This window comes from Cavia porcellus, unplaced genomic scaffold (genome assembly GCF_034190915.1).
Source record: "Cavia porcellus strain 051 isolate PalLab524CR breed Dunkin Hartley unplaced genomic scaffold, mCavPor4.1 scaffold_16, whole genome shotgun sequence".
NCBI classification, from domain to species: domain Eukaryota; kingdom Metazoa; phylum Chordata; class Mammalia; order Rodentia; family Caviidae; genus Cavia; species Cavia porcellus.
This window is the reverse complement of record NW_026947499.1, coordinates 42,147,203-42,162,126: the sequence shown is the minus strand read 5'-3', so window position 1 is coordinate 42,162,126 and position 14,924 is coordinate 42,147,203. Positions and strand designations below refer to the sequence as shown.

General features: G+C 41.0%; 1 protein-coding gene across 5 annotated transcripts in view; it reads right to left on the bottom strand.

The window, feature by feature from the left end:
• The window catches only part of Snx29 (sorting nexin 29), a 560,183-nt gene that overhangs the window by 524,259 nt on the left and 21,000 nt on the right, over positions 1–14,924 (bottom strand). For all 5 annotated transcript variants that reach the window (XR_010039850.1, XM_063226557.1, XM_063226558.1 and 2 more), the window contains exons 2-3: positions 11,057–11,118; positions 6,891–6,943 (exon numbers count right to left, since the gene is read on the bottom strand). Coding sequence is in view for 4 of the 5 variants with exons in the window: in XM_063226557.1 (XP_063082627.1) it covers positions 6,891–6,943; positions 11,057–11,118 (115 nt within the window). In the remaining variant the exon portion in view is untranslated. The remainder of the gene's footprint in view (positions 1–6,890; positions 6,944–11,056; positions 11,119–14,924) is intronic.

Here is a 14,924-nt window from a genome sequence, read left to right as displayed (position 1 = left end):
GTCGATAAATCTGTATCATAGCAACTATCTTTCAAAGGTTCCTACTTGGTCACTTTTCTTACACTGCTGGGACAAAATACCCAACACCCAAAACTGAGGAAGGAAAAGTTTATTTAGCTTACAGTTTGGGGAAGTTTCAGTCCATATTCAGCTGGCTGCAAGGAAGGCTGGCATGGCACTGGGACATTTCAAGGCAGCAGCCAGAGCAAAAAGGGGAAGAGCAAGCCTGTTTTCCTCCCCTATATTGAACACAGGTCACCCAACTCTCCAGGGTTGGTGCAGCACTCACAAAATCTCTGTGTCAGGGCTGGGGATTTAGCTCAGCGGCATAAGCGCCTGCCTTGCAAGCAGGCAGTCATGAGTTCGATCCCTAGTAAGGATAAAAAGGAAAAAGACAAAAAAAAAATCTCTGTGTCTTCCTCTCCTACAAGATGAAGATATTTACAAAGTAAGGATCCCAACTCCCTGCTGAGTCTCTCAGTTAAACCTCTAAACTTCTCAAGTTGACACAATGTATCAACCATAACACTCTGATGATCACTTCAACCAACTAGACCCTAATTGCAACCAAAGCCAACTCTGCACTGTGCTGAGGACTCCTTAAGACAGAATACTTAAAATGGCATTAGAACATAGCATTTGACCTTTTAAGACAAATATCGTTTAATAATCTATTGTTCTTAGAAGATACTGGTTATTAAATTCCTGAAGAAGACCACTATGGAAAGACATATATGTAATACTCTTACAAGATGCTCTTGTTTTCCAAATAGGACCAAAGAAAGTGCCCCAAGTTAATATTCATGGAAAGAAATCTCCCAACCTCAATGACTCCTCTGAGTACAAAAGCAAACATATATAAAGCTTACAAACCCACATCTATCTCCTGTTGTGTTTACACTACTATCTGCATCAATATGCAAGGGCAGCTGTCAGGCACTAAGTTTCAAGCATGCCAACCAGACCGCATTCCCAAAACAGCAGCAGGGTCCTCTGCTGTGACAGCCACAGTGACAGCGAACCTCTTGGAGACTAAGTGCCAAATTGCAGCCCAACTCACACTTATTTCTCGCAAAGTGCAGCACCACAATTAAAGCTGAATACTGAAGTTTTAGTGTAGAAAAAACAACTTTACATTAACATCAAAAGAAAAATGTAAAGGAACACCTGACTCTTCTTGAAAGAAGAGCAATTATCTCCATCTTGGCTAACCCTGGCCTTATTTCCATGTACTGATATATAAAGAGCTGGTTAGGACTTTTCCCTATCCCCTCAGCTGGCTTTAAGCAATGTAAATCAGTACAGCAGGGGTACAGGTGACAGGTCAGTGTTGCCCTGCCCCATAGCTCCCAAAAAAGGATGTGTGAGCCAGGAGGAAGGAAGAGCCACACTCCATGCTGTTGGTTGGAACTGAGCCTCAAGAAAAAGGCCAGGGGCTGGGGATTTAGCTCAGCGGCATAAGCACCTGCCTTGCAAGCAGGTAGTCATGAGTTCGATCCCTGGTACCGATAAAAAGGAAAGAGATTAAAAAAAAAAAAAAAAAAAGAAAGAAAAAGGCCATAAAATCTCAAGGCATAAAAAATTACACAGCAGAGTTGAAGCACGGATCCTGAAACACTAGATACCACCTTGAATTGTGCTATGTGGACTATTCTATTTGCATCTCTCTCTCTCTCTACATATTGCAGAGGTGATTTCAGGCCTAGCCCAGCTCCCAGCACTCACGTACTTGGCACCATCTCACAATCACTCATCCCCAAGTCACTCCCCTCTTGGTAAATTAATAAAACCTGGGTTTGGCCCTGGGTTGTGGCCTTTGTTCTGGTTAGCCATCATTCTAGCTGGATTTAGGACCTCCTTGGCTCCCCACAACTTCCAATATGCCTCGGTGTCTTTATTCTCACCATGGGTTACACTGGAAGTGGCAGACTGGAATTAACTCACTAGAATTCCAGTAACTTTCTATGGGATTGCAAATACAAACTACCCACGCCACTACAAGGCCCAGGAAGGGCTTTCTATTTAAAATCACAGTAACACATGTGCCATACTTTTGCCACCACTGGTATAAGCCTACCGTTCCTACATGCTTGGAACTTCTACACATGGCATCCTAATCCTTATAACTGGCAAGGTGCACCTATTCCTCAGGCTCAGGGAGGCTGGCTTCAGAGAGAAGGGACATAGTTCCAAAACAGACCTTGAGTGACCAGGTGCCCTCTTGACAGCCTGCACAGGGAATGTCAACAGCCTGCTAAACATAGCCCTTGGTGCGCCACCTGTAGTCAATACTTTACTGTACTGTCTTCCCGTTAGTTGGAAATCTACCGAGACAAAGAAATGTGTCACAGATGTTTGGGAAGCCCCATTTTCCAGCACAGAGCCTGACAGTACTAAATACATATTTGGTAACTAACTATGGATTAAATGATGATCCAAGAAACATTTACTGAGCTCTTTCCATGCATCAGGCATCATGAACATAAATGTGAACAAAACACGCTCCATTCTGATTTGCCATCCAGTTGAACACACAGATGTAACCAGTTCATACAAATGTGTGATTTCAAACAGTTACAGAAAATTGTAAAGAACACAGATCAGCAAAGTATGGCCCACTGGTCAAGCTGGAAAACTGGCTTAAAAGAAAACATCTGCCAATCCATGGTTAGAGCAAGAATCATAGGTCCAGCTGAGGATTTAGCTCAGTGGCATAAGCACTTGCCTGGCAAGAGCAAGGTCATGAGTTTGATGCCCGGTACCAAAAAAAAAAGAATCATAGGTCCAGATGTCCAAATTTGAGAGAATGATATCAGGGATCTGAAAGATTCCCCTGAAATAAGCAATAAAAAGCTTTAAAAACACAAAACAAACTGGGTATGGTGCCACACACTGATAATCCCAACACTCAGGAAGCAAAGCAGGAGGACTGCCACAAGTTCCAGGCCAGCCTGGACTATATACTGGAGTTCAAGGTCGGCTGAACTATGTGATGAGACATTGTGTCAAAACCTAAACAAACAAAAACACACAAAACAACAGGGTGAGGTGTCCAACGCCTATTATTCCAGCATTTGAGAGGTTGAGGCAGGAGAATCACCACCAGTTCGAGGTCAACCTAGACTACATGGTGAGACTCTGTCTAAAAACAAAAAAAAACGAAAGAACAGAATAACAACATCCCAGGGTAGCTGGAACACAGAGCAGGGAAAGTACATCACATTTCCACATTCTGTACTAAAGATGTATGTAGGTCTTTTTCCTAAGAGTTGGAGGCACATGTATGTATGTAAACCTGTCTGTCTGAAAAGTCAATTAGAAAGTGAGGTAAGGGAATCAATCATTCCGCAAAATTTTCTCAAATACCCTGGAAGATGAGGAAGTCAAGTTGGAGGCTACAACAGCCAACTGTGAGAAATGTTTGTGACTGAGATAGGGCTGCAGGGAATCAGATTTAAACTGTATTACAGAATTGGACTACTTGTTAGAGCTAAGCAAGACAGGTGACTTATTTACCTTTTCAAACCTCACAACAGCTATTTTTAAATGGCTGTTGAATTTTTCCTCTCCAGGTAAACTTTCTTACCAAATGGGATGATGATACAGCCTTTCCTACATGAAGGTAGTAACAACTTTAACCAAGGACATTTCAAAGATAAGGTCAAGATTTAGAGCAAGAAAAAATTCCACACTGGGGCAAAAAGTACATTTTTGAGAAGACAGCCTCAAAACCAATTTAATCACTAAATGAGAACAGAGAAAGAATAATGTATAGTTGCCCCTCAGTACCCACAGAGGATTAGTTCCAGGACACACACAAGGCCAGGGGGACACCAAAGTATTAGGATGCTCAATCCGTTGCATAAATTGTATAGTATTTGCATACAACCTACATGCACATTCTCCTATACACTTTAAACCATCTCTAGATTACTATATTACCTAAGAAAATAAAAATGCTAAGTAAACAGTGATTATACTGGATTGTTTAGGGAATTGTTTACAAAACTGTTTACAAAACAAAGCTTGTACATGTTCAGTACAACAAAACAGTACAGCACAGTACAGTAGTTATTTTGGTGCAAGGATAAAACCAAAAGCCTTGCACAAGGTAAGTATATACTCTAGCCTTATTCCCAGCCCTTATTTTCATTTTATTTTATTAATTTTAATATGCAGTCATTGAATACACAGATGAAGAATACACAGATACATAAGACCAACTGAATAAGGTGGAGTCTAGGAGACTTGGGTCAATCATCTAAATTTAATACCTGCAAGAAGTCTAATCTTGCTGGGCATGGTGGTGGACACCTGTAATTCCAGCATTCAGGAAGCTGAGGTAAGAGGATCACTGTGAGTTCAAGGCCAGCCTGGGCTACACAGTGAGTGCAATGCCAGTCTAAACTGCATAATGAAATCCTGTCTCAAAGACAAACAAACAAACAAATAAAAAAGTCTAACCTACTTGCAAGCAGGCAGTCATGAGTTCGATCTCTGGTACCGATAAAAACGAAAAAGACAAAAAAAAAAAAAAAAAGTCTAACATAGGCTGCATTATTTTGTCTCTCTGAGACAGTTTTCTCATCAGTAAAGAAAAAACTAATGTCAAAGTTCTCACTGAAGTCGTCCTAAAGACTAAGCATGAATATATAGAGTAGCAAAAGTAAATTCAAACAACAATGAATATTTTAATACTAACCACTGCACTACTTTTAACCATAAACAGTGATTGTAAAGAAATTAAATTCTACCATTCAGCCTATGACTCTCTCAGGAAATGCATGACAATTATGCAGAAACGTAATAAAATGGATACAACCAGATGATACACCATACACAACCACATGCATACACATCCAGACAATCAACCTGGCCCAGATCAGAAGAGCTCTTAATTAACTCTGCATCCCAGGGCCTGGGACAATGATTAGACTAGCTTTGGTGACAACTAGAATCACCTGGGGAGCTTACTGAACATGTAAATTTCCAAGCTATACCTTCTCAAATACATCTTCACTCATTCTCTTTCTCTCTGCCTCTCTCTCTCTCTCTCTCTCTCTCTCTCTCTCTCTCACCTCCCTCTTTTTCTCATATGCACATACACACATCCTCAACCAGAGGATCAACAGGATATTAAACCTGCACCATTAATTTACAAGCCTGCAAGTGATTCTGATGCAGCTGGACTGTGGATGCCAAAATGAGGAGCCTTATTCTGACTGAGGCCAGAACTCAAAGTAAGCTCCCATGAAGGACTAATAAATAACCAAGTTTTATAAACACACACTGAAACTGTAATATGTGGTAAGCACAAAATATCTGTATAAAATGCTAAGAAATAAACTTTTTTTTTAAAAGGAGAACCAGAATTTCAGCCCTCATAGCTCAGAAGACTGATGATGGCACAGACTTTTACACACCTGGCTAAACTGCAATGTGTGGCTATACATAAACTCATCAAGACAAATCTTAACTAAGCACCTTATAGATATTCCTGTGCATGAGAGAGGTATCAGTAAACACAACAGCTAAACGTGCCTGGCTACACAGAACTGGAGAGAGAGAACAGGCAAATTTTTAAAAAGCATAATGTATACTGTATTAGACAGTAAGTGTTACAGAGAAAAACTAAGCAAAGAAGAAAGGGAAAGGGAGTTTCATTTTCAATTTGCACCAGTTTCAAAGAACTTCCACAGATTCTACCTGCTATCCTCATGGTTGCTGAAGTTTCACAGAACAAAGAGATGAAAGACCAGTGGACGAATGAGTGGTTCTATTGAGTGGGCTGGGGTGGAAGGGTGGGAGACACAGATGGTTTCCTGGCTGGACAAAGCAGAAGCAGGAATGCTCCCCAAGCCTCTTTATGGGCTGCAGTGCATCAATCAGCTCAGACTGCATCACAGTGCCTTTCCAGCAAGGCCTAAAAGCCTCTGTGCCTCTCAGCTCCCACCAAAATCCATATGTTATATAAACTTATGCAATTATGTCAGCCTTTCCTGGGTCATATCATAGAGTTGGTTTTGTTTTGGTACCAGAGATCAAACTCATGACCTTGTGCTTGCCAAGCAGGTGCTTGTGCTGCTAAGCTAAACCCCTGATCCTCCTTAGTCATATCAATGGCTAATCTTAGGACTTTTTTTTATCATAAAAAGAATACAGGACCACATTTAAAAAAACATATGAAAAATACCTAAAAACATAAAGATTTCAAATATTTTTACCCCCAATACTACTTCTGTTCATATTTTAGTGTGTTTTTTACCACTGTTGTTTAACATATCTAGGACTACTCTGCATCCACAAAATTTCATATACTTTTCTTTTCATTGTTATAAAATATGCAGGCCATATATAACTACATACGTATTTTTCTCCTTAAATTCTATATGAATATAATTTTTAATGGCTATGGAACATTCTGTCCCACTGAGGCATACACTAGATCAATCATTTCCCAAGCATTCTGTATTTAAGTTTCTGAATTTTCAAAAATCTCAACCGAGTTAGGCATAGTGATACATGCCTGGACCCTAGCATTTGGGAGGCTGAGGTAACAGGATCACCTTGAGTTCAAGGGCAACCAGGGCTACATAGTAAGTAAAAGGTCAGCCTGAAATACACAGACACTACCTTAGGGGGAAAACAAAAACCTCAATAATCTCAAAAATAATTCTTTACAAAATGGTTCAATGAGTTCCCTCAGAATACATTCCTAGAAGTACAGTCAGCTAGAAAGATTTCAGATAAGTAGTCACTGCACAGATGGCCCACAGTTGACCCAAATTCTGTCCCTGCACCTCCAGGCTGCAGAGGCAGAATACAGAAGCTCACCATCGCTCAGCACTGTTTGTTCTGCACAGAGAGTGGTGACGAACAGACATACTCACCTGCTGTCAGAATCTGAGGCGATCTCTTTTCTCCCTCCAAAGCGGATCTGGCACTGCACAGAAAAAGAAACTGCTGAGATCAGTTGAGTTGAGTTGGGACTCTAAAGCATTACAAAACAGCCACACAGGTCTTCTGGGTCAGGAGTAGGACACAGGGCCAGAAACTCCAGCCACAAAGTCAGGGCACTCTGTGCCCTGTGTGTGAACACAAGAGTTTTAATTAAGGGGAACAGCTCAACCTTTAAATTACCACTTTAAAGGAAGCTCTTATCTTCCTCTTGTACAGAAGTAAGCCTGTGGGAAAACAGTGTTAAGAGGAAAACAAAGCACAGCCATCTGCAAATTATCTGGGAAACTGCTCCTATTTGTCAGCAGCTGACTACACCACAGAGCTCTTAACAGACATTACTAAGGTATTCACAAATCTGTGATGGCTCCTTTGTAACAGAACCCCAAAGTTATTATGACTGGTTAGAAAACAGCAACAGCAAGAATTAAGCTTCAGGGGCCTGGAGGTTTAGCTCAGCGGCATAAGCACCTGCCTTGGAAGCTTCAATCCTCGCTACCCCTAAAAAGGAAAAAGATAAAAAAAAAAAAGAATCAAGCTTCAAAGAAGTTATCCAATTATGCTGAATCACAAATATCCAGGGTAGGTAAAAGCAAAAGAAAACCTTTCACTTTCTTTTTTGCTGTGGTAAAAACAGAGGTCACATAAAACTTACCATTTTAATTATTTTTGGCTGTAAAACTCAATTCCCATTGTTACACAATCATCGCCACTATCCATACTTTCTTTCAAAGGTACAGAAACCATGCTATGGATAGCACTTCACAAAATGCCTAAACTTATGATCAAAAATATATATATGTAATTTTAAATGATGCATTTATCAAAACTCATGAAACTTTACAAAGTTCATTTTTTTGTTGTTGTTGCTGTTTTGTTTTTTGAGACACAATCTTACTACATAGTTCAGGCTGGCTTTGAACTCACTATGTAGCCTAGGCTGGCCTTAAATTCATGGCAAGCCTCCTGCCTCAGCCTTCAGAGTGCATGTGCCTCCACACCCAATAGTATATTTCATTATATATAAATTACACATTAATAAAGTTGCTTTTTAAATATTTATATATACACATATAGACATACAATATTTTAACTCCCCAAAATAATATTAGCGTCTTCAAGCATAAGCTCTGAACAGAAGTCCTAGTTTATTTCTATTTAACTGCTGTATTTAAAGTGGTTAAACTTGTCTCACCTTGTTGCTACATTTTCCATTTCTGAATCAAAGAAAGAAGAAACCAACAACATGGGCTTGAAACTTACTATAGACTAGGCGCTGGCTGGCCTTTTCACCTAACTTTCACATGTGTAATTTTCTCAGCAGCCTCTTGGAGATAAGTGACCTGGTTCCCAGAAGAGGATGCTCAAGGAGTCTAGAAGAGTCACTCCAGCACAAACAGCTATGAGGTGATAAAATGACACTCTAAGCACCTGCCTGGTAACTGTAAGGTCCTGAGTTCAATTTCTAGTACCCAGGAAAAAAACCTGACGCTTGGGGCTGGGGATTTAGCTCAGCGGCATAAGCACCTGCCTTGCAAGCAGGCGGTTGTGAGTTCGATCCCCAGTACCGATAAAAATGAAAAAGACCAAAAAAAAAAAAAAAAAAAAAAACCTGACGCTCAACCCCAATTACAGTAAAGCCCCAAGTCTCTGTTCTTCCATCATATCAAGCTATCACAAGGGTTGGGCAGATGCTAAATTCTCTGGGCTCATTTCAACAACTAACTCATAGTTCTATTGTTAGAGGCAACTGTGTTAGATAGAAATATTATAAGCAGTCAAACAGGGGTAGGTCCTTGAAGGAACCAGTGCAACTGTTAGGGAGACAGATACCTCCTGCTGTGGGCCAGACCTCATAACAAAAGATCAAACAAATACAGAGGATCCTAAGGCTAAACATCAGGGATTGGTATTCTAAACAGGTTTCTATCACCCTGAGGAAGCCAGAAAGAGCCACTAACCCAACCCCCTACAGGTAAAGGCCCTGTTCTGTATTCATGCCCACTTGCTATGTGACTTGCTTCCTAATTTGTCCCCAATTTAATCAATTTTAGCTTAACAATTATAATCTTATTGGTTGACCATAGTCAGTCCCACCTTATGCCCACCTTGTATTTTCTGTTTTCCCCACGTTGGACCTGCCTCATTTTGTGCTTGTTTGTTTTGATTTGGTGGTACAAGGGATCAAATTCACAACCTCACATTTTCCAGGCAGGCTGTATCACTGAGTTCTATCCCCAGCCCTCACTTTGTGGTTTTGCTCTATAAAAGTCCCCAGAAAAGACAGAGTCTTTGGCAACCCACTCAGGATCCCTTTTATATCTCTCTCCGACATCAGCTTTCTTTCTCTCAATAAAAATATTCTTCTCTTAACCTCTATTGTTCCTAAAATTCATTCTTCAATTTTAGAGAACACAAACTAATACTGGTCATCTAGTAGGTGGGGAGTTTAAGTATTTACCTTCCTATACTGTGATTATATACATATAATTATTAATCACCCTTTCTATATAGTAAACATTTTGAACTCCTGGTTTGGATCCCAGCTCTATCACTTGCCATTATGGTTTGCACATAGAATGTTCCCCAACAGTCGATGTGAAGAACTGATCCACAATAGAGCAATGTTCAAAGGTAGGGCTTCTGGGAAGTGAATGGTTCTTAAGGGCTCTGATTTATCAACTGATTAATCCATGGATGGATTCACGGTTAAACAGACTGTTAGGAGATTGTGGAAATTGTGAAGGTGGGGCCTGCTTAGAAGAAGCAGGGCACTGGAGGACCATATCCTAGAAGGGTACACCTTGTTCACAGCCTTTTCCTCTCTCTCTCTCTCTGCTGCCTGGCCACCATGAGAGGAACAGCTTTCCTCCATCACACTCTGCAGTCATGTTTCTGCCTCACTAAGGCCTAAAAGCAATATAACCAGCTAACTATAGACTGAAATCATGAGCCAAAATAAACTTTCCTTCAAGTTGATTCTCTGAAGTATTTTGTCACAGTGATGGAAAATTAACACACTAAATTATGACACTTTGAGCGACTTACTGAATCTCTCTAAGCTTCAGTTTCTCATCTGTAACATAAAAAGAATTGTAGGATGCTGGGCAGTGTGGTACATGCTTATAATTCAGAAACTATGAGGCAAGAGGAACATAATGAGTTTGAGGCCAGGCCAGGCTATGTGGTGAGCTCTTCAAGGGGAGCCTGGAATCAAGGATACAGCTCAGTGGCACAGCACATGCCTGGCAAGCGTAAGGTCCTGAGTTCAATTCCCAGTACAAAAAAAGAGGAGTGGGCAGAGGGCAACCTGAACTGCATAGTTTCAAGAACACAAAGACAAAGACAAAGACAAAGACAAAAACCAAAGAAAGAAAGAAAGAAAGAAAGAAAGAAAGAAAGAAAGAAAGAAAGCAAGAGAGAGAGAAAGAGAGAGAGAGAGAAAGAAAGAAAGAAAGAAAGAAAAGAAAGACAAGAAAAAAGAATTGCAGGAAAAGTTATATGTAAATCAGGCATGATGGCGCACACCTGTAATCACAGAACTCAGGAAGCTAAAGCACTGAGTTCAAAGTCAGCCTATAATACAGAGTAAAATCTTGATTCAAAAAACAAGATTTAAATGTAAAGCAGATGCCAGTCTCAAACCAAGCCCAACTCCTTATCTGTTCAGAGGCTGGCTATGAGAAGCTGCGTCAAGCAGTCACAGAGGCAGTGGCAGCAGAGGATACTGACGATGACCTCTTGCCATCTTGCCTGCTCTTGTGCTCACAGAGTACTAACTCCAAACTACCATCTCTGCACCCTTAAAGGAGTGGCCCTAAAACATGACTGCCAGGAAATCAGATTCTGACACTGATGCCGCCTCGGCGGAGCATCACTGAAGGGTCACCTTAAAGACCTTAAAATTCAAGACAGAGTACCTCCTCTACCTCTACTCTCTCTGCCTTTCCTGTTCTACCATTTCCTAGGGGAAACTCTCTGCTTCACAATTCCCAGTACAGAAAGTTAATCTATATGCACAAAAGGGGAAAAAATAACTGTTGCATTGATTATGTGACACTCTCACTCAATCCCAAAGTCAAGTGCATACTCTTCTTACCTGTTTTACTGCATCCAACAGTCGCTCCAGAAGAAATTGTCTTTTGTCATTGTACTGTGATCCTAAAATGCAACAAAGCTTAATTAGTTCTGTTAGACATTAAACTTCTATTAAGACTCTTACATTTGGCTATCCAAAACTACGATTAGTCTTTTGTATATCTTTAACAATCAGTAGCAAGACCAGTACCAATAATCTAGATCATTACAATGAAGTTTGACCATCTGTCTTTTAGCATATCACAGAAAAACAACTAAATTAATTTTCCCCAAATTTGAGTAACCATGCCCATTGTGCTCTTAAGGGTTTCTCAACTGTAGCACTAAGGACATTGTAAGGATATATTAAGCAGCATTCCTGGTCTCTACCCTGTAAATACCATTAGCATACATATACTCTTAGATTTATGACAAGAAAATATTGCAAAACATGTCCTGAGGGACAAGGAGGGAACTGCCCCCAAATGACAATCAGCAGTCTAACCAAAAATACGTTTCCTCAAATGGCAAGTACTGCTGGTTGATTATTCTTACTATTACTCCAACATCCTTTTCTCATGCCAACCTCTGCAATACAAGCCTAAGAAGCCTAATTACCCTTTTTCTCAGTAGCTAAGGCTGTTTTAATTTGTTTTGTTTTATAAATACTGAGATTGAGCCTAGGATTTTTGCAGTGAACTACATTCCCTGCCCTATTTTTTGTTTTTTATCCTGAGACAAGGGCTTCTCCTCCACCTCCTTTCTGAGACCGTGTCGGTCTTGCTTTGTAGTTCAGGTTAGCCTTACAGTCACTCACTATGTAAGCCAAGCTGCCTCAAACTCAGCCTCCCAAATGCTGGGATTACAGGTGTATAAAACCACACCCGATGACAGAGTCTCAATCACTAAATTGCCTCCAAAATGCATGATTACAGGTGTGACAATACGCCCAACTCCTTATCTTTTATTTTGAGACAGAGTTTCACTAAATTCCCCAGGCTGGCAATCCAATTTACAACTCTGCCTCAGCACAAACAGCTGAGACTATAGGCATGCATCAAATTAGGCCTTTTGATAAAGGGGTAAGATATGAAAAAGGTATCATTCCTCCTTCCACCCTCAGTCCTTAATCATAAACATGTTGAAGGGAGCCAGAGGAGCATCTTGCCATGAAGCCATGAAGGAAAGGCCATAAGAATCACAAGGACACCAGTCCTGTTATCACTGAGTTGCTGTGCCAATACGACGAACAGCCTAACTTTCAGCAAATAAGAAACCACTATACACTGGTGTTATGGTTTGTATCTAGATGTCCCCCCCAAAGCCTCATGCAATCATAAGGTTTTTTCCAGAAGAGGCTGAATCTAAAGTGTGTGACTGATTTGTGGTGCAATGCTGGAATTAAGGGTGTAAGGAATAAGGTTGGGTAATAGCTAGATCAGTCCACTGATTGGACTGTTAGGTTTTGACAAAAGAAAGACTATATACCATTCCTTCCAGATAAGAGGCCATCTAGATAAGAGGCACCTTCCAGATAAGAGGCATCATTCAGAATGAGTACAAATCTCACCTGTCCAAGGCTCTTTAACACCTCCTTTAATACCTGCTCTTTGCTTAGGTTTAATTTCTGCTCTTATCTGTCTAACACAGAGTAGAGAAGACAAGTTTGCTTTATTCTTTTTTCCAAGAACTACACTTAACAATTTTACTTCCCCTTGGGCAATGAGAATTGAAAACTTGAGTTCTGCCCCAAGAAATGCCTTTGTTATTTTTTTCCTTAACATAAAACTTATGTGAAAAAATAAAAACAAATGAGGAAAAATATACAAGGAAAATAACCTCCAATATTTCACCACTAATGATTTTTTCATTGTACTTCTCAAACTTCAGTGTGCACTTAGATCTCCTAGGGATCCTGTAAAAGGCAGTTCTGATTCAAAAGATAGTAGGTGGGACCTGTGATTCTGCATTCCTAACAGGCTCCCAGTGATGCTGACTTGCTGGTTTCTGAGCTATACCTATCCTTCCTGATGTGCACAATGACCCTACCTATGTGTGGTATTTTGAGTTACTCTTTGTTCTAGCCTCTTCTGCTTCACCCTGCAAAGCATCTTCTCATAATGTGGGAAAAGACTATTCAGAGCCCAACCCAGAGGCTCAAACTTGCTGGCTGTGATCTTTCCCTTTAAAGCAAGCAGTTTCAAGGGCAACAAATAAGACCTCAGAAGGGTAACCTGACCATCTCAGCCCTAAACAGAGCTCTTGAGAAGGGGATCTTGTAGGCTCCAGGGTGCACAGGTCGTCTTGAGGCTTCTGTTTAACAGCAGGAGGTGCCCAGAGAGGGGCCTGACTGTGAGCAAAAGGAGAAGCACTGAGCCAGAAGTCACAAGGCAGGAGTTCTCATCCTGGCTGAGCCATTTGCTGGCTATCTGACAAGGACAATCACTTCCCTTCTCTGGGCACTGGAATCTGAATGAGATCATGCTCTCCTGAGATCATCCTAGCTGCAAACATGGGATGTGTCAGAGAAACCAACACCTTCTCCCAGTGACAAGGCAGAGAATGCGGCACCCTTCTACCCGGATTCAAACAAATCTTCCAGCTTCAAGCACTGCAGCCACTCAAGAAGAGCAGGGAGCTGATCCCACCAACTGAGCCCCAACTGACTGACTTAATCCTTTACAAAGATGGAAAAGGGATGTCAGGTGTGGTGGTGCCTGCTTATAATTCAAGCTACTAAAAAGGCTAAGGCAAGAGGATCACAAGTCAAAGGCTGGCCTGGGAAACTTAGACCCTGTCTTGAAATGAGATTTTAAAAGGGCTGGGGAACCATGGCTCAGTGATAGGTCATTGCCTAGTATGCACCAGGTCCTGAATTCAATCTCTAATACCACAAAAAAAAGAAGAAAAAAAAAAAAAAGGACCCACCACCATTCAACAGAAAGAACTGAGGCTCCAAGAGGAAAAGACTTTTGTTGATGGAAAGCAGTCAATAAGGGATCCAATTCTAAGTCCACTGCTTGTGGTTCTGACATCTACTAAATTCTGGTCACCCTGGACACCTGTTACAAACCTGCAGCTACAATCTACTGCAAGTTCAGGAGCCATTTTTCATTCATACTCAACTGACCATACCCCAGCCTTCCTGTTTCCTCCCGTCTCCTGAGCCAGCTCCAGCTAACACTTGCCAGTAAACACTAGCCACTAGCTAGAACAGGCTTCTTCCTCATTTCTTTTTAGAGCCCTATCTAAAGCAAAATGCAAAACGGAATGCCTTCAGGACCACAAATCCATCTGAAAAAATTCACTCATCCTCCAATCCTGAGAAATCACCTGATTCAGACACAGCTCTGCTGTCTCTCCTTCTCTGCAATATTTAGAGTCCTGTTTAATGTTTAGATTCCTTAAGGCTGTCCATTAATTTTTACACAAACCTCTGGCCTTTTATCTGGAGTTTCCACTCAAGCGCCAGTAACACCCTGAAAAGAAAGAGCATAAGCAGAGTTCTGCTAAGTTTGAATCCTCTTTCATCAGCCATATAATCATGGATAAGCTGCCTCACCTCACTACCTCAGGCTCCTCATCAATGACTTATGTTTTATACCTACATGTGCCCCCAAAGCCTCATGTGCTCAGAAGTGGGGCACTGGAGATGTGGCTGGATCATGGGTATGTGATACTGGATCATAGCTGTATGATATTGAATTAGTCCACTAATTAGTTTATGTATTTCTGAATGTGGATAATGGACTTAGGGAAGAAGTCAAGAAGACCCACGCTGGGTATGGATGACAAAAAATAGTCTTGTATTTTGGATGGAATAAAAAGGGAAAGAAAGAAGGCTCACTGCTCCCCGCCTGCCCTGCCATGGACTATTTCTGCTCTGCCCT